At 37.6% G+C, this 24,722-nt stretch overlaps 3 protein-coding genes across 3 annotated transcripts in view; 1 reads left to right on the top strand and 2 right to left on the bottom strand.

Annotated features, from left to right (window-relative positions):
- LOC111431838 (squamosa promoter-binding-like protein 7) overlaps positions 1–1,745 on the bottom strand; it is a 2,743-nt gene extending 998 nt beyond the window's left edge. Inside the window, exons 1-2 of the mRNA XM_023068538.1 lie at positions 395–1,745; positions 170–291 (exon numbers count right to left, since the gene is read on the bottom strand). Of these exons, the coding sequence (XP_022924306.1) occupies positions 170–291; positions 395–972 (700 nt within the window). The 5' untranslated portion in view covers positions 973–1,745. The remainder of the gene's footprint in view (positions 1–169; positions 292–394) is intronic.
- Positions 1,746–3,027: 1,282 nt separating this feature from the next.
- On the bottom strand, positions 3,028–3,530 carry LOC111432109. The gene is made up of 2 exons (XM_023068910.1): positions 3,413–3,530; positions 3,028–3,344 (listed from the first exon to the last, which is right to left on the bottom strand). Exons 1-2 carry the CDS (start codon positions 3,508–3,510, stop codon positions 3,104–3,106), a joined length of 339 nt encoding a protein of 112 aa, XP_022924678.1. The 5' UTR covers positions 3,511–3,530; the 3' UTR covers positions 3,028–3,103.
- An 826-nt stretch (positions 3,531–4,356) lies between these two features.
- On the top strand, positions 4,357–24,284 carry LOC111432166 (CCR4-NOT transcription complex subunit 1-like). Its single transcript, XM_023068994.1, has 51 exons — positions 4,357–4,622; positions 5,121–5,418; positions 5,771–5,999; positions 6,140–6,479; positions 6,566–6,679; positions 6,759–6,887; positions 7,052–7,243; positions 7,387–7,581; positions 7,744–7,881; positions 8,024–8,146; positions 8,268–8,524; positions 8,851–8,954; positions 9,089–9,183; positions 9,262–9,456; positions 10,572–10,709; positions 10,849–10,924; positions 11,006–11,073; positions 12,076–12,221; positions 12,448–12,556; positions 12,640–12,786; positions 12,955–13,002; positions 13,085–13,213; positions 13,419–13,658; positions 14,208–14,348; positions 14,433–14,518; positions 14,630–14,735; positions 16,392–16,487; positions 16,624–16,776; positions 17,415–17,597; positions 17,683–17,897; positions 17,984–18,116; positions 18,202–18,327; positions 18,798–18,842; positions 18,927–19,004; positions 19,140–19,256; positions 20,104–20,230; positions 20,305–20,405; positions 20,484–20,621; positions 20,716–20,793; positions 21,011–21,157; positions 21,273–21,404; positions 21,575–21,604; positions 21,690–21,836; positions 21,916–21,977; positions 22,230–22,383; positions 22,487–22,678; positions 22,755–22,859; positions 23,241–23,375; positions 23,458–23,694; positions 23,806–23,907; positions 23,990–24,284. Exons 1-51 carry the CDS (start codon positions 4,527–4,529, stop codon positions 24,137–24,139), a joined length of 7,122 nt encoding a protein of 2,373 aa, XP_022924762.1. The 5' UTR covers positions 4,357–4,526; the 3' UTR covers positions 24,140–24,284.
- Positions 24,285–24,722: the final 438 nt, after the last annotated feature.

The following is a 24,722-nucleotide window of genomic DNA, read 5'->3' as shown; positions in this document are numbered from 1 at the left end:
TTTTTTTTTTTTTTTTTTTTTTGTCCCTCTTAAACCATATTCGGAGGTTGAGAATAAGAAGGAAACTAAAAATGGTGTTTCTTCTTCTCTCCTTTATTCCAAAAATATAATAATTGGGATAAGAATTGGTTTGTTGAGTACCCAGCAGATTGATAGGGGGATTTGGTACCTTGGGTGCAGTTCCTTGCCGCCACAGATTCATGAGAACTCTTTCTTCTCCTCTCATTGTGCCCTGCCAGTCTCCTCCTACAGCTCCTCTTTGAGTCATCAAACTCTGAAATCACATGGAACCTACACAACAACCCAATTCTTGTTTTTTATTTTTCTTTTCATTTTCCTATTATCTTCTACACATAATTTAATCTCAAAGTTAGTGTCTTTTGAAATGCTCCACCTGCTACACTGCTGACAGAACCTCTGCTCTAAGCCTACAACCACAACTTTTGGAGCCTTCGAGTGCATCTCGCACACTCTATGCCTACGGTGGTAGTCCTTCGCGTTCACCAGCGCCACATGGCATCCCTCCACTTGGCACCGGGGTACGGTCGTCGGAACTGGGCCATAAGGCCCTCCATCTCCACCGTATAAACCCTTCCCTCTCTTCCCCACAGTGGCGAAGCCTCCCACGACGGACGGCGCAGTGGCGTCCTCGAAGTAGTGCCTCTTGCCGAGCTTCAAACACATGAGATGGGGGTCCGGGTGGAAATGGGCGCGCTGGTGATCGGCGGCGTAGAGAAACTGGTGGTGGCGAGCGTCAGCGTCATGTGGGTGGAGCCAGAGTGCGTGAGCGGACATGGGTTGGGATCGGGTGGTGTCGGGGCAGAGAGAGTTGGCAGTGGCCCAATCCAAGTCGAAGCGGGAGGAATTGAAGTCCCAGATGTTATTGGGGCAAGAAAGATTAGTGGCGTTGGGAGTTTGGTCTCTGGTGGGATTGGAGTGTCCCATCAAGTTGGCGCAGATCTCCATCTCCATTTTAGGAGTGGGTGCAGAAGTGGAAGGGGTAGAGGAGGAAAGGAGGAAAGGATTGGTGGGTTGGTGAGAGAAGGAAGAGAGGGAGATGGGGTTGGGGGAATTTATACCAAAAGAGGGAAGGAAGAGGTTGATGTCGGGAAAAACAGAGTCAGAGAGAGAGAAAGAGTGAAGCAGTGAAGAGTCTTCTCTGATATAATTGTAAAAGGCCAATGGGGGTTAAAGTGAGTGGAAGAAAGGCTGCAGAATTGCAGTCTCTTCTGAGTAGTAGGGGGGAGAGGAGAGGAGGAAAGCAGTAAGAAATGATACAAATTCATCCCTTATTTAAATTAATTGGAGTGGAAAAAACAAATTCATCCCTTATTTAAATTAATTGGAGTGGAAAAAACAGAAACACAGAGAAAAGAGAAGGAAATAAGTTGATTCAGTGCGAGGTGAGAGAATAAAGAGCGTGAGTGGAGAGAGAAAGGAAGGGAAAGGGGGTAGGCCATACACGTGTTAAATGTGGGGTCCACCTCAAGATCTTCCCAAAAACAGCAAAGATTGACCCACAGTGGCTGATTGCGACCCCTCCTCACCATTCTCTTTGAAGCCCCCTCTCCCCGATTAATAATAATAAAAAAATGGATGGAGGATGGGGTCCAAGGAAGAGACAGGGAGTCTGATAGGATTCTGCCACGTGTACGGCGGGGAAAGCAGCGAAGACAAATATATCTCGGGAGTACACATGTCCAAACATCTCTCCAATCCGATTTGCATAACGAAAATAAAAAAAGAAAAAAAAAAAATGTAAAAGTTGTTTGTGTAATTTTTGTTTTGGGAAGGCAGTTAAGTGGGTGTTTGACACGTGTACTTATTATTTCTTTATTATTACTATTATTATTGTTATGTTTGGGATAAAAAGGAAAGAAAAAAACTGCAAATGTACTCGAAAACACAGATTGGAGCATGATGAGATTATTAGATTGTTTCTTTTAATGAAACATTTGGAATTCCAAAACCCTGCTCTAATCCATCAACAACGAAGAAATAAACATCTGGTGGGACCCACTGGTGTGTTTTTTTTTTTTATAATTATTTTGTAGTAAAACAGGAAAAATTAGGAAAAGAGAAGGGAAAAGAGAAGGGAAAAGAGAAGGGAAAAGAGAAGGGAAAAGAGAAGGGAAAAGAGAAGGGAAAAGAGAAGGGAAAAGAGAAGGGAAAAGAGAAGGGAAAAGAGGTTCCATCAAGCTGAGTCAAGATGGGGCCTTGGTCTGCGATGGGTGAAGTCATAAAAAAGAAAGGAAGGAGATGGGCCCTGATTCTCTGCCAATCTATTTACTCTATTCTCTCTCTCTCTTCTCAATTATTTGCTTCTCTCTCTTCTCCATTTATTTCCTCTCCAATCATACCAGTCTTCATAAAGGACTCTTTACCATTATAAGGGGATATATAAGGGGTTGAGTGAAGCAAGTATTCTGATTATATTTACAACTTGTTTTTTACCCTAATCCATAAACAACCAGGAAAGGAATGATCACTCTCCAAACAAAGTCTGATCACTACGACCCCTTCTTATCCACAAGCTTTTATTTCACTTCATTGCTCCTGCTTATTTTTATTCATTTCCCTTTATTCATTTCCCTTTATTCATTTCCCTCTATTCATTTCCCTGGTTATGGAGTGACATTCACTTTTGTGTATCCAATATGTATTTTTAATAATTTGTCCTCAAATTATTATTTTGAAGGATTTTCCAGGTATTCATCATTTTCAACCCTCTCAAATGGACTCGAGGTGCGACAGCCCAAATTAGTATGTAATATGGGTCGAATACAGCGGCCCACTAAAATGTTTCATTTTTCCCTAAAACACCCCTATCGACACGTTGCATGGACGTTTTCCAAAAACGGCCTGGCTGCTGACGTAGGGATTTCGTAACACGTTTTCGAAATGGGCCCATCGTGTGATTCCGACCAACACTGGATGCGGCGGAGACACCGGCGGCTGGTTTCAAGTCGGAGACATGTTATAACCGTAAACCAACAGAGTTGCAGTCACATGCATATTAGAAATTTAGTGCCATAAACATGATTTCAAATTAGAAATTACTATTTAAGGTTTACAAGTTTATTTTAAGAGCAAGTTAATGGATTCAACACATGACATCCTTGAGAAGCTTGTAGCGGCGTGGAGCAGGGCGAGGCGAGGGCACTCCAGTGGCAGAGCTTTTTGTTTCAGTAATTTGATCAGTCATTTTGTGAGGCTTTTGGGATGTGGCCCCATTGTTCGCAGCTGCAGGGCTAGGGCGGCGCGTTGTGTGTTCGGTTCGGCACCAATCGCAGAGTCGAGTTATTGGGTCGGCCGATTCCCCGCAGTAGAAGTTACTGCAATAACTGAACTACCAAAATTGAAGTTGATACGAAAAGGGCGAGAAAGAAAAGAAGAGCGTGAGTGTCCTTACGAGTGCTGGAAGCGGTTGGAGCAATTGGCGCAGCGGAAGAGCTTGGCTGGAAAACCGACGTCGCCACACAGGCAACAGAGGGGGCGATTCAAATCCATGGCTTGGGGGTTACAGGGGAATTGTATGCATATATATATATGGGAATGGAGTGGGCGTGTGAACCTCTCATTTTCTTTGACAGCCTCAGCTGCTTCACTCCCTTTTTATTTATTGTTTTTTCTTCAATTCCAGGTGTATATATAAATATATTATGTAACAACGTACACGCGGAATGCCTTATTTCTGTACTCTCCAGATTCTCTCCTTCCTTTGGATTTAATAAGCACCGAACTACATTCCGCTCACACCCTTATATTTCGACAACTCTGTCAATGTCCTCATGCTTTGTCTATCGTCACATATGCGTTGATTGAATTCATGTCACCTATATTTTTGTGGCATAATTTAATTTAAATTTTTGTTTTTTTTAATTACATTTATTACAAAAAAAAAAAAAAAATTTATTCAAAATTATTCATCGTTTTGTCACGTAAATAAAACTGTGGTTCAAACATATTTATGTACCAAAACATAATACTAGGTGTCTGATTCATTTAGTTTGACCTTAATATGTCATCGCATTCCATAAAATAGGAATGTCGGGTTAAATTTATTTAAAAATATTAGATTTTTTTATTTTTATAAGTAAAAGTTTTATTTTTATTTTTAAACGGATTAAAATTATTATTATTTTTTATATTCAATCTCAGACTAAAATAAATAAAAATAAAAAATAAAAGGAAAGTACAGGACCGGTATTTATTTATTTATTATTTTTGGATGAGACATGGTTTGGACGATGAAGGCCCATTAGACCGGACCAGACCAGAGTGTTGAGTTCCAGCTCCAGTTGAGTAAGAGAATATAAATAGAATTGTGCGCCATAAATTTGTTCTCTCGCTCACCATCATCTCGCCTTTTTTCTCTCTCCAAACCTCTCTGTTCCTGTTCCCGCAATCTCTCTGTGAACCGCTTCTTCAACCTTCCTTTCATTCTTCTTCTTCCTTGCACTCACTCAGCCTGCCGAGCCTCAGCTTCTCTGGTGGAAAACCCTAGCTTCCCGATTTGGGTAGCCATGATGTTTTCGGCTACGACGTCGTCTCAGATTCGCTTCCTCCTCCACAGCTTGACTGAATCTAATGCTGAATCCATTCTCAACGAGCTCTGCGAGGTATCATCTGGCCTTTTACATCGCCTCCCCTTCCTTGCCTTTTCCGGTCATACTTGCCAACTGTCATTTGAGCTCTGCTCTGCTCATAAAATTACTTCATTTCGTGTGATGCGATTCGTGGCCTAGATTTAGATTTATATTTCCCACTTGTTTCACGCATTTCCTTTTTAATCAATTCTCCATTTCCACTACGTTTCTCATTTTGATCTCCAGGCATTCTTGTAAAACAGTTTAAGGTGTTTACTTGAAAAGCTTCTATATATATGTGCCTCTGTTATTTGTGTCGTTCTGTCTGTCTTTTTTCTTCGTGAAAGTTATGTTTACAACCCCGAAATAGAAGAATTAGGAAACAGAGTTCTATTAGATCCCCTTTCCAAATAGCAGCACGTGAAGTAATCGCCTTTGCGATTAAGCATTACACTTAACCATTGCGCTGATCTTTTACATCGAGATATATTTTAAACATTTGACTGAATTAATGTCTTAAATGTGCTTCAGTTCATTGACTGTGGAGTTGAAGGAAGCTTCATACTGCTCAGAACTTGTTTGGATCATTTCACTAGTCATGGGACAGATTTGGACAACCCGCTGTTGCGACTAGTTGTTTCTTCTGTTTTCAAGCATCTCTTGGACAGACCCAATTTTAGTACAATATTTTGCGAGTCCCTTAAAACTAGAGATATCAACCAAGTTATTCTCGAGAACATCTCGAATCTGTTAAACTTGTCAATGTGTGAAAGAATTGGAGTTGGTCTCGCTGTTTCAGATTCTGAAAATCTCGATACAAGGACTTGTGGTAAGTTCTAGAAGTTACCATTAATTATTGACGATTTCTGGTCGTTAATTTGCTATCAACTACTTCTATTTTATGACAGAGCAAGATCTATACAGGGAACTTCTCTAATCTTCATGCCTGCCATCTTTCCTTTAATTATTTATTTTTTTATTAATATGGAGCTTGTAGCTATGTTTTGATAAATATTAACATAGTGCCCAGCTTGATTTTGCTTTGACAACTTACAAGTTAACAATTTGAGTTTACCTCATCAACGGAAATAGAATCGTGTAGCTAGTTAGAAAGTATTATGTTTGTTTTTCTTGCGGGGACTTCATAGGTTGTGCGTTTTTATTTATTTTATTTTTTTCAGGAAATAACTTCTGCATTACTCAGATTGAGGAACTTTGTGCTAATGCTGTATCTATGGATTCCACTCAGCAAATTCAGGATATTATCATGTTCCTCCAACGGTCTGAAGGGCTCTCAAAGCATTTAGATTCCTTCATGCAAATGCTATCTTTGGTGCAGTTAAAAGATGTTACAGAGTTTGTTTTGTCACCGCTGCTTTCAGATGAATTGCGAGAGGAGAAAATTTTAAGGTGCCGAAGAATATCTCTTAAATATAATTTTCACTATTTATGTATGAGACCTTGGCTTGTCGGTTTCTGGTGAATTTTGGTGGGACCTGTGCTTTTTGTAATATTAGTATTTACTTAACAACTTTTTCTATCCATTGCAGGAATGTAAATCTGTCACATGAGTCCCGCGATAATGATTTTGATTCCATCTTAGCCGAAATGGAGAAGGAAATGAGCATGGGAGATATTATGAAGGAACTGGGTTATGGATGCACAGTCAATGCTACACAATGCAAAGAGATCGTGTCCCTCTTCTTGCCGCTGACAGAGATTACTATCTCTAAGATACTTGGCATGATAGCTCGCAATCACACTGGTCTTGAGGACAGTCGAAATTTATATACAACTTTTAGTCTAGCATTGGGTTGCAGCGCCTTGTCTGATCTTCCATCCTTGAACTCATGGGATGTGGATGTTCTCATAGACACAGTGAAGCAACTTGTGAGCCTTTTTTTCTTTATCTGCATGTCCTATGCACACAAATTTCTATCTTCCTTTATTTTTCTTACCATGCTTTCTTGATTCAGGCACCTAGCATTGACTGGATAAGAGTAATGGAAAATCTGGATCACGAGGGTTTTTACATTCCTAATGAGGAAGCATTCACATTTTTCATGTCTGTATATAGACGTGCATGCCAGGTATCGTTTGCTTTGTTTGGGATGTTCTGAGATGAAATAATTCATCCCTTGTTAATCCAATCTTTGGTTGAGATTGCAGGACACGTTTCCTCTTCATACTATTTGTGGTTCGGTTTGGAAGAATATGGAGGGTCAGATTTCCTTCCTTAAACATGCTGTGTCGGCACCACCTGAAATATTTACATTTGCTCACTCTGGGAGACAGCTGGTATGGCCAATGTTTGGGACACTTCATCGACTTCCCTATTTTGCTTGCTTACATCAGCGTACTTCAATGGCGGTGTAACTTTTATTGTTGGAACTAATCATTCTCCTCCCTCTTATGGCAATACATATTCCTAATATTTCACATTGGATGAGACATTTTTGTAGGCTTATATTGATGGACTGCATGGCCATAAGCTTCAGCTTGGACATACAAATCAAGCATGGATGTGTCTTGATCTTTTGGATATACTGTGTGAACTTGCTGAGAGAGGTCATGCTAGATCTGTGCAATCAATGCTGGAGTTTCCTCTTAAAAACTGGCCTGAGCTATTGCTACTTGGGATGGCACATACTAACGTACATTTTTTCTTGTCTCCTTTGCCCTGAGGGGTTTATTTTTTATTTTTATAAATAAATTTATTTGTTACATTTGTCCTCTCTGTGTATCTCACATATGCATATCCTGATCTGGTTGTAAATTTTTACATATTTTCTTGCAGACCGCATACAATCTTCTCCAGTTCGAAGTTTCTTTTTCAGTCTTCCCATTGATGTTAAGAAATCCTCTTGGTAGTGATTTAATCTTTCAGCTATGGCATGTTAACCTTAATCTGGTGTTACGGGGATTTGTGGATGCTCAAAACAGTGATCCAGATTGCATGGTTAGGATAGTTGAAATCTGCCAAGAATTGAAGGTAGGCTAATACTAACTTCTCTCTCTCCCCTCTCTCTATTTATCTATCTTTGCGTGGCAGAGATGATATGAACCATATTCGTGGTGTACCGACTATCGTTTCTAACTGTTTATGTTATTTTCAAATCTGAAATTTCTTTTTGTCCACCATATCATTTTGCAGATACTTTTGTCAGTACTAGATACGATTCCTCCTTCCTGCAGTATAAGATTAGCTGCTATTGCTTCACGACAGGAATGTTTAGACCTTGAGAAGTGGTTGAGTAACAGTTTGAAAACATACAAAGATGTATTTTTTGAGGTAGTATTTTTCAGTTGGTTGCCTGACCTTTAGAACTGTGTTCTTGATATTAAAACGTTTGTCATTTGAAGAATATTTGTGTGCTGACATCAGGCTTTCAGCTTTGATTATAAAGTGAAAACTTATGAGATTAATGTTGCAGGAATGCCTCAAGTTCTTAAAAGGGATTCATTATGGGGGATCTCAAGATTTTACAACCAAACCTTTTTATCCTTCCAATGCGATTTCAAATATTTATCTCGACACTGCTTCTACTTTCTTGAAGGTACTATGGAAAAACTCCAGTACTCTCACCACCAAATTCTTTCTTCTATGCTGGGGTTTGAATGTAATGTTGTACATATGTAAAATGGAATAAGTATGACTAACGTAGTTGTTAATGTCAGGTTCTAAGATCTAATGTAGGTACTACTGCTTCTGCTAAACTATTTGAGGAAATGGAGAAGTTGCATGATGCCGTTCTGGAGTCGAACCCAAAGCTGCAAAACGGTGATGCTCCAGATGCGCCTGGAGCAGAAGGAGGATATACAGATGACATTGAGGCCGAAGCTAATTCCTACTTCCAACAAATGTTTTCCGGTCAGTTGACCATTGAAGCGATGGTTCAAATGCTTTCTCGGTACAAGGAATCTTCAGTTAAAAGGTGCTGTATTTTAGTTATCTGTTGGGCATGATTGTCTGGTTTTTAAGGACGTTTATTTTACTGTGAAATGTGTTTATGACCAATTTCCATAATTTCTCATGTACTATGATATTGGATGAATCCACACTGTAAGAGTCAACTACAGTATATTTTGGAACTCTTTCGTTTTCAGTCCTGCAAGAAGTAATTTTCATGTTTTCACCATCAGCAATCAAGTGCATGCAACTTTTTCCCATTTCAATCTTCTGTATTAATGAATCTTTCACGTTCTTTACCCCAAAATAAATTAGCTTGATTAGAATGGGCAGCTCATTACATGCTTGCAGGGAACAATCAATTTTCGAATGCATGATTGCAAATCTGTTTGAGGAGTATAGATTCTTCCCGAAATATCCTGAAAGACAGCTGAAAATTGCGGCAGTTCTCTTTGGTGAGTTTCTTGTTGATATTTTGAGGGTTTTATTTTGTAACTTTTAAAAAAATTATATATATTTTAGTTTTATAGATTTATTTCATGTGTCTTTTTGTATCCCAAATTGTTCATTTTTTTTCATTGCTTTTCAGGCTCTGTTATTAAGCATCAGCTTGTAACTCACCTTACTCTTGGGATTGCATTGCGTGGTGTCCTTGATGCACTTCGTAAACCTGCAGATTCAAAAGTTTGTGTTGCATGTTCGAGAGTTTGGTTTCATTTGTGATTATTATGTTATTTGTGGTTAACATTTTTTGTTGGGCAGATGTTTGTGTTTGGTACCAAGGCTGTAGAGCAGTTTGTGGATCGTTTGATTGAGTGGCCGCAGTACTGCAATCATATTCTGCAAATATCACATTTACGAAGCACACATGTGGAACTTGTTGCTTTCATTGAACAGGCTCTTCTGAGGCTATCTGCAGGCCATTCTGATTCTGATGCTACTGCAGGAAATGTGGAGGTGGCAACTTATCTTTTAGTTACATTTTTTGTTACCATGTCCAGATTATATCTTTGACTTTTTAATTTAGTGGTATATCATGATATGCACAAGAAATGTTCACGTATGCCACAAATGAAAGGTTTTTCTGAATGGAAACTAGGAACCTTTTCATTATTGAAACCATAAGGTTCAGTGAAGTGGCAGCCCCCTGAACCAGGGAGCATAGAAATAATTATTCCAATTGGTGTGGCTGAAAAAATAGTAGCTACACAACAAAGTTTTGAGAGGGTGCTCAAATTGGAAGTTAAACTACGTAACTAGCTATAAATCTGTCAAAATTTGCCTGGGCCGGATGGCTTCACTATGGCATTCTATTTTTTAATTGGGTGAAAGTGAAGGACTTGTGGAAAGTTTTATGTAAGTTCCATGAGAGAGGGATTATCGACTCTGTAGAGTGTGAGGCTTGCGTTTGTTTGATTCCAAAATGGGAATGTTTTAAGGTTAAAGACTTTGGGCCTACAAGTCTTATTAGTAGCTTGTATAAGATCAACACAATGCTAACCCTAGAAAGTGCTCCCCATTATTAAATCAAATGCCGGAGGTTCTTTTCTTGAGGGTAGGCAAAGTTTAAATCGAATGAAGCCATTGAGGATTATACAATGGGAAGAAGGAAAGGGTGATGCTCAAGATTGATTTTGAGAAAACTTGCGACCATGTGGATTGGGCTTTCGTAGTAAGGTCTTGTGGTGTAAGGGGTAGAGAGAGGCTATGGTTCTATGATCAAGGAGGTGCTCTTGAGTTCTCCCTTGCGCGGGAAGTGTAGAATTATGTTTGGATGCTTCCTTGTGGGAATCCGTCCATTGAGCTTTTTGTAATGTCCAATTTTGTTTTATTCATTTGAATTAGTATCATGGGGTTAGTTGTGGGATTCTTTTTGTGGCTTGTTTTTTGTATGTTCTTGAAAAATATTTTTCTTCAATAAAGGCTTAGTTTATTGAAAGAAAAATATTTTTGAAGAGGGAAAAGGAGCGTTGGGTCTTTAATGTGTCGTGTTGCTATAGAGAAAGAGATAACTTTTTGGTGGCAAATATCTGTTAGATTATTTATTATAACAACTTTCTTCAACAATGCAGCTACAACAAAAACATGAAACTGCCATGGATGATCGACTTAAAGTCATTGGATCATCAGTCAATGATGTAAAACAATTTTTATCTTCTGTGGGGCAAACTTCAATTCAACCCGTAGGTGATGCTCCTACAAATCAAAAGGTAAACTCATTATTCTTTCTCCTAGTTTTGTCGTCCATTTGCATTAGAATCTTATGCTATGTACCTTTGTTCATCCTAATTATTAACAATTAAATATCCCTTTCTATCTCTCTGTAAGTTGCTACAATTGTGGGTGCAGAATACAATCAGTACTCCAGCTGTGTTGACTTCTGCCTCTGGTTTTGTCCGTCCTTCACGGGGGGCTGCTTCTACCAGTTAGTTCTTCGACATTAGGCATTGAAAATTTTGTTGCTTGTTTGGAATGAACGTAATGGTTATGTTTTATCCTTTGACAGGGTTTGGTTCAGCTTTGAATATTGAAACACTTGTTGCTGCGGCTGAGAAAAGAGAAACTCCTCTAGAGGTACTCCATTCATTGTGCTATCTTTTGAACCTATTTTATCAAGTCAGAGAGTCTTGATGAATGTGAATGTGGTAGGAGATTCTTATTTGTCACATTATTGATATAATAACCATGACTTTTACGTATAATTTAAGAAAATTTCATTCCAATCTGCACTTAGCTGAAGATATATACGTATACGTTCCAATGTAAAAGATTATGCCTATCACCCTTGGAAATAAAGGAAAATTTCCAATATTGAAGCTTGTGTTGTAACTTCTCCATCACCCGTTACCAAAACCGAGTACTGGAAGGGTTGCCTCCCAAAAGACCAAGGTAAACAGCTGGCTAACGACCCACTTTTAGACCCAAAATTTTGAACCAGTTGTTCTAAATCCTCTTAAGGAGCTGAATGCCTAGGAATTCTCTTCTGTATCACCTTTCCTGCCTCATTGGCCTTAGCCTCCTTCCGTCATCAATTTTGTTAGAGTTTCTTCATTTGTTGGTTACTAATGATTTTTTTTAAGCAAGACAGACTTTTCTGACACTTCTAGAGGTTCTAAATTCATCTCTCATCAAGGGGGGTTCTTTGTATGTTCAGTTCGGTCCCCCATGAATGGAAGAAAGTTTTTGTGTTTTGTTGGTCTGAATAAGAAAGGATAACTTGTGTTCTGGGAGATGGTTAGAGATTTCTTATTGAAATATGAGATTGATGAATCATCGTTGAAGGAGTCCTCCAAGATGCTGGTGGCAGGAGATAATCCTTGCTTGAATGTTGGTTGGAAGATTCCCAACAAATGATATGCCGAGGCTGTGGACATTCAGAGTGTAATTTTATCTATACGTTTCTTTCTTCCACATTTTCTAGTTTAGGACTTCTCTTTGTAGCATTGAAGTGGGATTATATATTCCTTTATATTGTATTTTTATTTAATTGCTCCCTAGTGGGTTTTATTTCTTTTTATGGACTCTGAATTTATGTCTGCACATCTAACCTTCTCATAAGTCTCATTATGTGTGCAGGCTCCTGCATCGGATGTACAGGATAAGATTTCATTTATGATTAATAATATTTCACTTGCTAATCTTGAAGCCAAAGCAAAAGAATTTTCTGAGATTTTGAAGGAGCAGTTTTTTCCCTGGTTTGCTCAGTATATGGTCATGAAGAGGTTCGAAGTTGCTTTGAATTCTTGTATGTATTTTCTGCACCGAACTATCTGCAATGTGTAAACGAATTTATTGGATGATATCAATGAGCTGAAAACTAAAAGGCATGTTCTGTAGTTTTATTAGGGGGGTGGAACTGTTGGGACGTTCTAGAAAAATCCCCCTAGAGAAAATGTTGGTTTTTAAATGAGCTATATTATTAACATCCGACAACATATTGCTTTACAGGGCTAGCATTGAGCCAAATTTCCATGACTTGTATTTGAAGTTTCTGGACCGAGTTAATTCAAAAGCTTTGAGTAAAGAGATTGTTCAGGCTACTTACGAGAACTGCAAGGTCTTTTTTTTCTTCTTGGATGTGTGGTGCAATCAGTGCCTGGCATGGTAGTGAACTTTTGTTTTTTTTCCTCTTCTCTCCAGGTTCTGTTAGGATCAGAGCTTATAAAATCAAGCTCAGAAGAACGTTCACTGCTGAAGAATTTGGGAAGCTGGCTTGGGAAACTAACAATTGGCAGGAATCAAGTATTGCGAGCTCGTGAAATAGATCCAAAATCTTTGATAATTGAGGTAATATAGCGTTTGCTTTTGTCAGTTTTGATTCATTCCACGGAGGGACTTTGGGGACTTCCTCCTCTTCACATCATTTTTGTTTTCTTGATAACCATACCATTTAACGTTTGTTTCTGTTTTACTATTATTATTTTCTTCTTTGCACTCACTTCTCCATTTTGGCAGGCATATGAAAAAGGGTTAATGATTGCTGTAATACCATTTACTTCTAAGGTATGATTGTACTGTATGGGGAATATTTTTGGTACCTTTGTTTGAGTATCCTGATCTTACCTTTATATTATTATGGCTGTAGATTCTTGAACCATGTCAAAGTAGTTTAGCATACCAACCCCCAAACCCTTGGACCATGGGCATTCTTGGACTACTGGCAGAGATTTATTCAATGCCTAACTTGAAAATGAACCTGAAGTTTGACATTGAGGTATGTATGCACACTTCAAGACTGTAAAGGCATTGGCACTATGGATGCAGTTAGCTGTAAATTTTCAACGGAAATAATACTTTTGTTTTGGATGAGCGAATACCATTGATTAAATGAAATATGTACAGTCAAGGGAGCACTAGGGAGGATTCAAGAATTTCTTCCTACCACTGAATTTAATTAGTCTTGCATTGATTTTTTACAGGTTCTGTTTAAGAATCTTAGTGTGGATATGAAAGAAATAACGCCAACTTCTCTTCTTAAAGACCGGAAGAGAGAAGTTGAAGGTAATCCTGATTTTTCTAATAAGGACGTTGGAGCATCTCAGACGCAGATGGTAGCCGAAGCAAAGCCCAGCATAATGTCTTCTTTAAATCAAGTGGAGCTTCCACTGGAGGTTGCAACCCCATCGAATTCTGGAAATCACACTCACCTGTTATCGCAGGTTTGTTAAGCTCTTTCCTTCTTGTAGGTGATTAACTCATTCACTAACGAAAGGAAGGCTATGGCAGCCCTGAGGCTTTTCCTATCAATTTCGAGGTGTAAGCCTCAAATTTAATTAAAAGCATTTTACAAATCCTAAATTAGTTCCTCTCAAATTCCTGCGTTCTTCTCATAAGTTCCTCTCTCTCTCTCACAGTAATACCAAACTATTACTCTCTCCATAAGGGGTATTGTGACAGTTTCGAGTCTTGTTGGAGAAACACCACATTAAACTGAAGTCCCTGTGGAACCTTGTTTACTTCCACAAGTATTGTCTCATAGGGAAAAAAAAAACGGTCGTGGAAGTTTTTATTTTCTATAGTTTTTTCATCCATATAGCTTTGTAACATTTTTCTGGTAATAGACCTGGAGCACTAGTTAGGTAGCTGGAATGAAATAGCCAAAGTAGATGCTTGAACCATGCAATCCTCAGACTAGACAATTTCGCTGTTCTATTTTATTGCAATTGCTATTGCTGTTTTCTTATCTTCTAATTTTTTTTTGGTTGTAGTACGTTCCCCCACTTCATCTTTCTTCTGGCACATTAATGGAAGACGAAAAGCTTGCTGCGCTGGGCTTGTCTGATCAGCTTCCTACTGCCCCTGGACTCTTACAAGCTACAACGTCGCCATCACCATTCTCAACCAATCAGGTATGATTGCATCCTGTGAATTATTTGAAGTCTTCTAACTTGGATAACAACATTTTCCTTATTGGCTATTTCTTGTTATTGCAGCTTCCTGCGGGTATTCCTAATATAGGAAGTCTTGTTGTGATCAACCAGAAGCTTAATAGTTTGGGATTGCACATTCATTTTCAGAGGTTTGGAGCTTATGCTATTGTAACTCTTTAGTTTAAGCAATTATCCACGGTAAAGCTACTCTTGGTAAAATAGTTGTGTTTATATCTCTTCTTTTGCACATGCTACTACAGAGCAGTTCCAATTGCAATGGATAGAGCTGTCAAAGAGATCGTTTCTGGTATTGTGCAGCGTAGTGTCTCTATAGCCACCCAAACAACAAAGGAACTGGTTTTGAAGGTTTTATCTATAAGTTGGCTTCATTGACATTCTCTTTTTAAAATGATCTTATATGCAATTCTACATTTCTACTGAGCTTATGCACCTTTTGGATTATTTTTAGTTTTGTTTAGAAATCTGAAGATGATGTTTTATGAAAAAATATCCTTGATAACGTTTTCATCATGAACATCAGCTTCATTTTAGTTATTTTTGACGAAGTCATTGTTGATGATATCACACTGGCCGAATATCTACTATACGTAGATACCACTTCTTATCCCTGATCCACAAGTTGTGACAACATCACTAGAAAAACATGCCATCATCATAAAGAACCAAAGAACCTTCCTCATCCTCGGAGCAAATTCTCCACAATTGACAATGACCATGAATCTAGCGATGATATGCATCTAGCCCTCTAACCCTCTCCACCACCCTACCATCCCCTACCATGAGTATGTCCAACATTTCTCACCCGTTGCCAGAGATAACCCTTGTAGATACAGAGCTTGACACTCTTTTTCAAGAAAAGTAGAATGAAACGATATCAGCGAACCAACAATGGCTATCCAAATCTTGACATCATGGCTATTCCATCAAGGAAAAAGATTATGAGTATTAATATTAGCACACAGATTATTGAAGAATTTGCTAGCATATGTGGTTGTAAAAAGGGAGAATGGTCGAATATGTACCTAGGATTACCTTTAAAAGGAAACTACAAATCTTTTTCTTCTCGAAGACTATTATTGAAAAAATTGAAAGAAGGCTGTCAACTCTTTCTCCACATTGGTGTCAATTATGCAAGAAAGGAAACGAATCACAAAACCACCTATTTATGCCATGCGTATTCGCTTAGAATTTCTTGACAACAATTCTCAATATATTCAGATGACATCTTGCATTTCCTAGGGAGGTAAAGGATCTAATGGACATGGGCTTAACGTACCACCCTTTCAAGAATGCAAAAACCCTACTATGGAAAAATTTTATCTTGGCTTTCCTTTGGAATAAGTGAAAAGAAAAAAATCAAATAATATTCTTGGAAAAGACACATAGTTATACAAAAGTTTTTGACAACGTTGTTTACCAACTTTTATCTTGGTGTAAACTCTCTAATTTTTTTACTTCTTATAGTTATATTTGGGAAGGTCTTTGGTAAACATTAGGGATGTTATATCCCTTTTGTAAATTTCAATCATCAATGACGTTGTCTCCCATACAAACAAAATAATAATAACAGTAGTACACTGGCTGTGTTGGCTAGATATTTGTTTAAACCGGAATGCTTTTGGAGTTCATATTTATTTTATCTTATTTTTTGTTTAGTTCGAAAACAGAGCACATTTGCTGTCTTCTAATCAAGATGCTTTACTGCTTAAAACTGTATTCGTATATATTCATCTGTGAACTTCCATTATCTAGTTCTTACAGTGTTGTCCTTGAAAAAAATAATTCAACTACTGCATTGTTCTCTATTTTGATTGAAAGTCTCATTTTTGCCTCATAAATGTTCTTTCTTGGCGGATTAGGTGGATACCTTACTTGCCCTACATTTTGGAACTTCTTGTTGTTGTGTGTGTTTTAATTTTTAATTATGAACTTTTCTGGGTTATTCCATATTTTTTCATTATGTTTATTCCTTCCATTTATTTGTATCATCTGCAACCGTAGGATTATGCCATGGAATCAGATGAGACCCGAATATTTAATGCAGCGCATTTGATGGTTGCTAGTCTGGCCGGATGTCTAGCACACGTGACTTGCAAGGTTTATCATTCTCTAGTGAACTTTTGAGATGATGCAGTTTTTATTATGTGGAGCTTATGATAAAACCTTATGGTTGATTGTTTCACATTGATTTTATTTTGTTTCTAATCAACTTAGTACAATTTAATTGTTTTAGGAACCTTTACGAGGTTCAATATCAAGTCAACTCAGAAGTTCTCTCCAGAATTTGGGCGTTGCCAGTGATCTGCTTGAGCAAGCTGTTCAGCTTGTTACAAATGATAACCTTGATCTTGGTTGTGCCATAATTGAACAGGCTGCTACAGATAAGGTCAGTGGATCCTGAAAGTGGGCATCAGTCTTGATATTATGGGAATAATTTACAGTTCCATATTACCAGGCAGGCATCTGTTGTTAGTATGTTGAAAGTATGTCGGATTTTGTTAACAATCCAAGCTTTACAAAGTTATTGAGAAAAGGCTTTACCTTTTTTTTCCCCATCATTTCTGTACCTGTTAAAACATCTCTATGTTCAGCAGTTGAATTTTTTAGACAACGGAAACCTTGAGTGCTTTGCGTTGGGAAAATAATGTCATGCGCATATTCATGTGTATTTTGTTTTTATAACAACCAACATTTTTTTTTTTTTTTTAATTTCATTCCATTTGATGTATTTTTGTACTCTACATAGTACTTAAGGTTTTTATATATTGCAGCCTTTATTTTTTTTTTCCCTTGTTATCTAATTGTATTCTGTCAGGTTATTATCTCTCTCTAGAACATTACTTCCAATCAATCTCTACCCTCAATTGATTGGAATTAGGGGACCTCCGGAAATTATCATTCAATTTCTTTTAAGAAATCTTTTCTCATTTTTTATATATATATACTTTTGTTCCTGGTATTATATGGCATGGTATTATATAACACATGCCTTACAATTTGTTTTTGGTTATGGTATTCTTTCAGGCTATACAAACCATTGACGGTGAAATAGCCCAACAGCTGTCTTTAAGAAGGAAGCATAGAGAGGGTGTTAATACAACCTTTTTTGACACTGGTATGTACGCACAAGGACCTCTTGGTGTTGTGCCTGAGGCTCTCCGTCCCAAGCCAGGACATCTGTCCATTTCACAACAGCGAGTTTATGAGGTGAGCAACCTTCTCAATGATTGCGAACTTTGATATTACGCAAAAAGAGGGGCATAAGAGTGTACGTTTTGTGTATATCCTTCAGGATTTTGTTAGGCTTCCCTTGCAAAATCAAAATAGCCAAGCTGCACAGTCTACTGGTTCTTCAATTACAGCTAGTGGTACTGGTTTGAGTAGTCAATTTGGTTTGTCATCGGGACAACTGAACTCAGGATACACATCTGGACTTGTTGCTGGACTTGAAGGAGGATCTCGGTCTCTGGATGATGCTGTAGACCCTACCTGTGTGCCCCAACTAAGGTTTTGTAGATCAGCTAATGTCTTATATTGTTTCCATTATAAGCACATTTAGTTGCCTTAATCATTTCCTCTGTGCAATATTTCAGTGCAACTCCAGGACATATTGCTGCTGATGGTGTTGGCGTGCGAGGTCCAGAAAATGATTTGGTCGTTGCTTCTTTCCCTTTGGCTGCATCAACCCCTGAGCTGCCTGCAGCTGATACCTCTGACAATATAAAGGTTGGACAACTACCTTTTATTTTTCAAGAATATGTAGTACCGGGGTGAAATTCTATCCAATTTGATATATGCCACTATGTTTTAGGAACCTGGATCTTCTTCCCAACCATTGTCCTCACCTATCACAACTGATCGTCTTGCAACTACTATGTCAGAACCCTCACTTACCACCAGAGATGCATTGGATAAATTCCAAGTTATTTCACAGAAGGTCACCGCTGCTCTAGCGTCTAATTATTGTTGCTTAATGTCCATTTCTAGTTAACTTAGTTCTATGAACAATGGTTGTCTATACCACATTGTATTTTCTTTTGAACACAGGAGAGACAAGAGCTTGCATTTATTTTCCCTACATGGATTTCATCTTTCCTTTTCATTTAGATTCCTTTGCTCAATAAGTAGCCCTATGGTATGAAGGGGATTGTTTAGGGGATGACAGATATATGAAAAAGGGCGATTTGAGTTGTCTAGCCTTTCAATTTTCTTCGCATTTTATTGAGTGTTATATCATATATGTAGCCTGTGACAGTATAAAGGGGCCTGGATGCAATAGAAACTGGGGGGCTGCTGCCTTTTGATACGGGAATAAAACAATCAGCCTTTAGTTTTTGTAATATAGCTGTTCTGCTTTCTTGGATGTATGTACTTAACTTATGAAGTTACCATATTGTCTTGTGTCAGTTGGAGGCTTTGGTTAGTAATGAGGCTCGGGAAACTGACTTCCAGGTATACTTTTGTGAATTCAACACGTGACTCTTCAGTTCTGGCATTCAAAAGTTAAAGTCTTACATGGAAATGATTTCTGTTTAGGGTGTCATTGCCGAGGTTCCTGAGATCATACTAAGATGTGTAAGTCGGGATGAAGCTGCTCTTGCTGTGGCGCAAAAGGTCGTTTAATTTTCTCTTGAACCGAGAGACTATTCCCATTTTTCGATTCTCTCCTCATTATTTTATCTACTGATTGTTTCAATTTTCTTTTTGCTGTTTTATCTCCCTCAATCTGGATCTACATTTAAAATACAGGTGTTTAAAGTTTTATACGACAATGCATCAAACACTTTTCATGTTGGTGCCCATCTTGCCATTCTGATTGCCATTCGCGATGTTTGCAAGCTAGTTGTAAAGGAACTTACTAGCTGGGTATGGTCTTGTTTAATGCTCCTAATTCATCGTTTTTTACCTATTACTTTCATTACTTCTCCTTCAATTTTTTTCTTGCCCTTATCTTTGTTTACACACTTAATTTCTTATATATCTCCACTAATGCACATAAGTAGAGGGTAAGTTCGGTGATAGTTGTCAGAATGAATACCTCAACTTAATGTTTTTTTTTTCTATTAATGTTTTTGAATTGTGCTACAAGCTATTTTATAATTATACTAATTCATGCATAATTAGACTAAATAATATTATGTAATTTTTATAGAAAAAGAATGAATGTCAGAACTAAATGAATGGATTTACTATCTTTTGACATGAACTATGTACCATAATAGATTCTTATATTATTTTATTTATTACCTTGTCTTATAATTCTCCCCTTCCGGGGATTCTCTCATTAATATATAGAACAACCTACACAGAACCACCTCGATATAAATGCCAAGTATATATAGATATATTTATTAATATATAGAACAACCTACACAGAACCACCTCGATATAAATGCCAAGTATATATAGATATATTTGCCGATATGTATGTGTTTGTATCAATATATATATATATATATATATATATATATATATATATTATTTGTTGAGTATCTATGGTGAACTCATGTATATATATATATATATATATATATATATATATATATTATTTGTTGAGTATCTATGGTGAACTCATGTATTTACCAAATTCTTCATGCATTAACGTTTTCCCTGTGGTATTAGGTGTAATTCGCATATATTCATTTTTCCAGTTTCTAACTCTTTGTTTCTAGCCTTTGATACATCATTTTCTCCCCAACTTTATTGTTTACAGGTGATTTACTCTGAGGAAGAGCGGAAGTACAACAAGGACATTACTCTTGGCCTTATTCGCAGTGAACTACTAAATCTTGCAGAATATAATGTTCATATGGCGAAACTAATTGATGGAGGCAGGAATAGTAAGTGAATGTATTAATTTTATTGATATTCTTTGTTATGCCAGTATGAACTGACCATTTATGCAATTTGCCAGAGGCCGCAACAGAGTTTGTCATATCCCTCCTCCAAACATTGGTTGTGGAAGAATCAAGTGTTATTTCCGAACTTCACAATCTTGTTGATGCATTAGCTAAGGTTCGTATTCTATCAGTTTTAGTGGAGGACGCTCTCCCGTGATACTTTGGTAAAGCTTCTTTCGCGTTTAATTTGTAGGTAGCTGCAAAACCTGGATCTTCAGAGCCTTTGCAACAACTGGTTGAGATAATCAAGAATCCATCTGCTAGTACAGCTGCTATATCTGGGGTTAACGTTGGGAAAGAGGATAAGGCTAGACTTGCCAGAGACAAAAAGGTTTCATTAGAACAATACTATAATTACTAATAACATTGAGGGATGTCTTTTTTCCCCCCTAATTCCTCAGTTTTGTGCCATTTTTCTCTAACAGGCTCCTGGACATTCCACAGCAAACAGAGAAGATTCTAGTTTTCTCGAGTCTGAAGATCCAGTTGGTTTTCGTGATCAGGTAACTAGATTATTGGAATCCTTGATATTTCGCTGCATGATGGCCTTTTATATCATACTTTAATGCTTTGAGAGATTTTCATATTGTTTTTGTACCTCATTCCACACCATGGCGGACAATGGTTTTCTTTTTAATTAACTTTAATTATCCATAAATTAGCATTTAGTTAATTAAAAATGGAGATTCTAATGGTTTTGAATGTACTTGTTTATTGTAGGTATCGATACTATTTGCTGAATGGTACCGAATATGTGAGCTACCCGGTGCTAATGAAGCCGCATTTAACCATTTCATATTACAATTACATCAGAATGGGCTTCTGAAAGGGGATGATATGACGGATCGGTTTTTCCGTCTGCTCACAGTATGCTTTTTTTTTTTTCTTTTTTTTCTTTTTTAAACTTATTTTAGAAGAATTATGTGGTGAGCATTGAATCATATTTTTCTTTTGCCAACTCACTGCATGCTTTTCAATTTAGGAAATTTCTGTGGCACATTGTTTATCATCTGAAGTAATTAATTCGGGTGCATTACAATCACCACAACAAATACAGAATCTATCGTTCCTTGCGATCGACATTTATGCCAAGCTTGTATTTTCGATCTTGAAGGTGAGCGCTGACTTTTTGAAATATTGCCCATCTGCTTCTTTGGCTCTTTTGCCTAATATATATTTGATCTTTTTTTTTTTTTTTTGTCATGCTCTTGAATAGAAGTTTGTGATATGCAGTTGTCGCATGAGCTAATTTGCATCTGACACTTTCCATTATTTTATTTTCAGGGATCTGGTAAAACTTCTCTTTTATCCAGGGTAATGAGCTGTAGAAGTACTTTTTGCCTTATTTATATTTTGCATGGTTGTTCATGACTTACTAATTCTTTCCTTTATGCTCCAGATTCTGGCGGTGACTGTAAGATTCATTCAGAAGGATGCCGAAGAGAAGAAAGCATCGTTTAATCCGAGACCATATTTTAGATTGTTTATTAACTGGCTTCCTGACCTTGGCTGTCTAGAACCTATTGTTGATGGTGCCAACTTTCAGGTATGAATCATTTTGCCCTAACATTTGCTTTTGTCTTTCCTTCATGAATAATCTAAAATCTAAAGTAACCACATTGCAGATATTGACAGCTTTTGCTAATGCATTTCATGCGTTGCACCCTCTTAAGATTCCAGCGTTCAGGTTAGTGCCAATTTGCTACCGTTTTTTCTATAAATCCTTGATATTATTTTGTGCATCAAAAGTTTTATTTAGAGCGAAAAAAATATATACATAGTAAAATAGGTCGTGGCAGCCTTGACAAAATTAATTTGCAATAATGATGGTGGGTTACGACTATATATATTCGTTCATGGATGGTTACACATGCGTTTTGTTCTTTTCTTTAATTTTTCTATTATTGCAATTACTTCATGCTGGCTATTCTTTCACCAGCTATGCTTGGCTTGAGCTGGTTAGTCATAGAAGTTTTATGCCAAAGATGCTTACTGGGAATAATCAGAAGGGTTGGCCTTACATCCAGCGTTTGCTGGTAGACGTGTTCCAATTCATGGAGCCATTTTTGCGGAACGCTGAACTTGGACCACCGGTTTGCCCCTACTATTTTTTTTCAGTCTTCAGTCTCGTTACTGCCGAGCGTTTTTTGTTTGTATGGTGGCACTAATTTTTTTTGTTTCATCTATTTTTTGCAGGTTTATTTTCTTTATAAAGGCACCCTTAGGGTGTTGCTTGTCTTACTTCATGATTTCCCTGAGTTCCTATGTGACTATCATTTTACTTTCTGCGATGTGATTCCTCCTAGCTGCATTCAGATGCGGAATATTATCCTTAGTGCGTTTCCTCGTAACATGAGACTACCAGATCCGTCCACCCCCAATTTGAAGGTCTAGTATTCGTATTTTCGCAACCATTTTGATCATGGAAATCAAATTATAAGGGACAAATTTTCATCACGTGCAGATTGACTTGCTTGCGGAAATCAATCAATCCCCACGTATTCTATCTGAGGTGGATGGAGCTCTTAAATCAAAGCAGATGAAGGCCGACGTGGATGAGTATCTCAAGGTATTTTGTTCTTGGCATTCACTATTTAATATACATGCGAGAAAGATTGATTGGTTTCACACGAGTTCAAACAAAACAGCAACATAGTGGTCGATTCTTGTTGTAGAACAATTGAGAAGTTCATGATTTCTTTATTGGATGAATGAAGTTTTCATCCTAGCTACGGCTGTTTAAAGGTGTGAAAGGGAATAACTTATTCCTTTAACAAGATCCAGCTCTAAATAAGTTCCTTTAACAAGGTTTTTCGTTTTCGTTGCTAATTGAATAAAGGAGAAAGATCTTGCAGGGCGTGAACTACCAATACTTATCTTTTTCTTCTGTAATTGAAATTTTACAACTATTTTGAAATAAAATTGTGATTCTCTTTTCCTCCGTCTGCAGACAAGGCAACAGGGATCATCGTTTCTGGCTGATCTGAAGCAGAAGTTGCTACTTCCACCCATTGAAGCTGCTTCTGCTGGGACGCGTTACAATGTGCCTTTGATCAACTCCCTCGTACTTTACGTTGGGATGCAGGTACTTGCTTCTCTACCTCTCAAACCCTTCTTTTACTTGTGATAATCTCTGGCTAATGCATACTTCAACGACTGTTGTTCAGGCCATCCAACAACTTCAGGCAAGAAGTCCTCATGCTCAGTCAACGGCTAATACTGTTACATTAGCAGTATTTCTGGTGGGTGCTGCTCTAGATATTTTCCAGACTCTGATCGTGGAGTTGGATACTGAAGGGCGCTACCTCTTCCTCAATGCCGTCGCAAACCAACTTCGTTATCCGAATACCCACACCCATTACTTTTCTTTTGTGCTCCTATACCTGTTCGCTGAATCGACTCAGGTGAGTTCTTCTGTTCGAGTTCATTTCGTACATTTTTGCCTGCTGGAACTGTGAACGGTTGGTAACACGGACAATAGTTAAAAAAATGATGTGTGGTTGGAACCTGTGCAGGAAATTATCCAGGAGCAGATAACAAGAGTGTTGTTGGAACGCCTCATTGTCAATAGACCTCATCCATGGGGACTGCTGATTACATTCATTGAACTTATTAAGGTAAATTCCAGCGTGGGTCAATATTTCATAGAACGATTTTCATCCTCCAAATTTTGAGTTTTATTCTAATATTTTTTTTCAGAATCCAAGATACAACTTTTGGAACCGGTCCTTTATAAGATGTGCACCAGATATCGAAAGACTATTTGAGTCGGTCTCTAGATCCTGCGGTGGCCCTAAATCTGCAGACGAGAACATGGTTCAAAATTGGGTACCTGATACCGCCCACTAGATCAGTAGTCTCTTCTGTATTTGGCTGTAATGTACAGAGTATTTATTCCCATCCCAACGATACGATTGTTTAGTCAATGCCAGTGTTTGTTTAATATGTAAATAATATATTTTTTTTCTCAATTTAAAATTGAATATGATTTCAATTTTCTTTTGTTGTCTGGCACCAGCCCTCAGATCTCATTACATTTCTTTTGCAATAGAATTTTTAATCTCCTGCCCTCGTCTCTGTTCATTACAAATTGTTTTTTATTCAAGTAAAATATAATTCTCTACCGTTTCAACAAAAAGAAAATTTTTACTAATTCGGGCCAAACTACTTGAACCCACTTAAATGGATCTTCGTGTTGACAAATGGTGCATCTTTCTTACAAGTCAACCAGAAATGAATGAAGGGTCAGTTTTAAGATTTAGAGTTCCATTGAAAGTAATAGCTAAAATTGAACGTCTCAAAGTAAAGCAAGTAATTTTGCAATTACTGTTTCCAAGATACTTCTACATAAAAAATGGGAAGAACTATACGAAGCCATTGCTTCAGGCATACCGTCCACAGAAAGTCTGATTCTATAACTGAATTAATTAAC

Source organism: Cucurbita moschata, unplaced genomic scaffold, assembly GCF_002738365.1.
Source record: "Cucurbita moschata cultivar Rifu unplaced genomic scaffold, Cmos_1.0 Cmo_Scf00037, whole genome shotgun sequence".
Taxonomy (NCBI): domain Eukaryota; kingdom Viridiplantae; phylum Streptophyta; class Magnoliopsida; order Cucurbitales; family Cucurbitaceae; genus Cucurbita; species Cucurbita moschata.
Note: the sequence above shows the minus strand (reverse complement) of the source record. Positions and strands in the feature narration are given on the sequence as shown.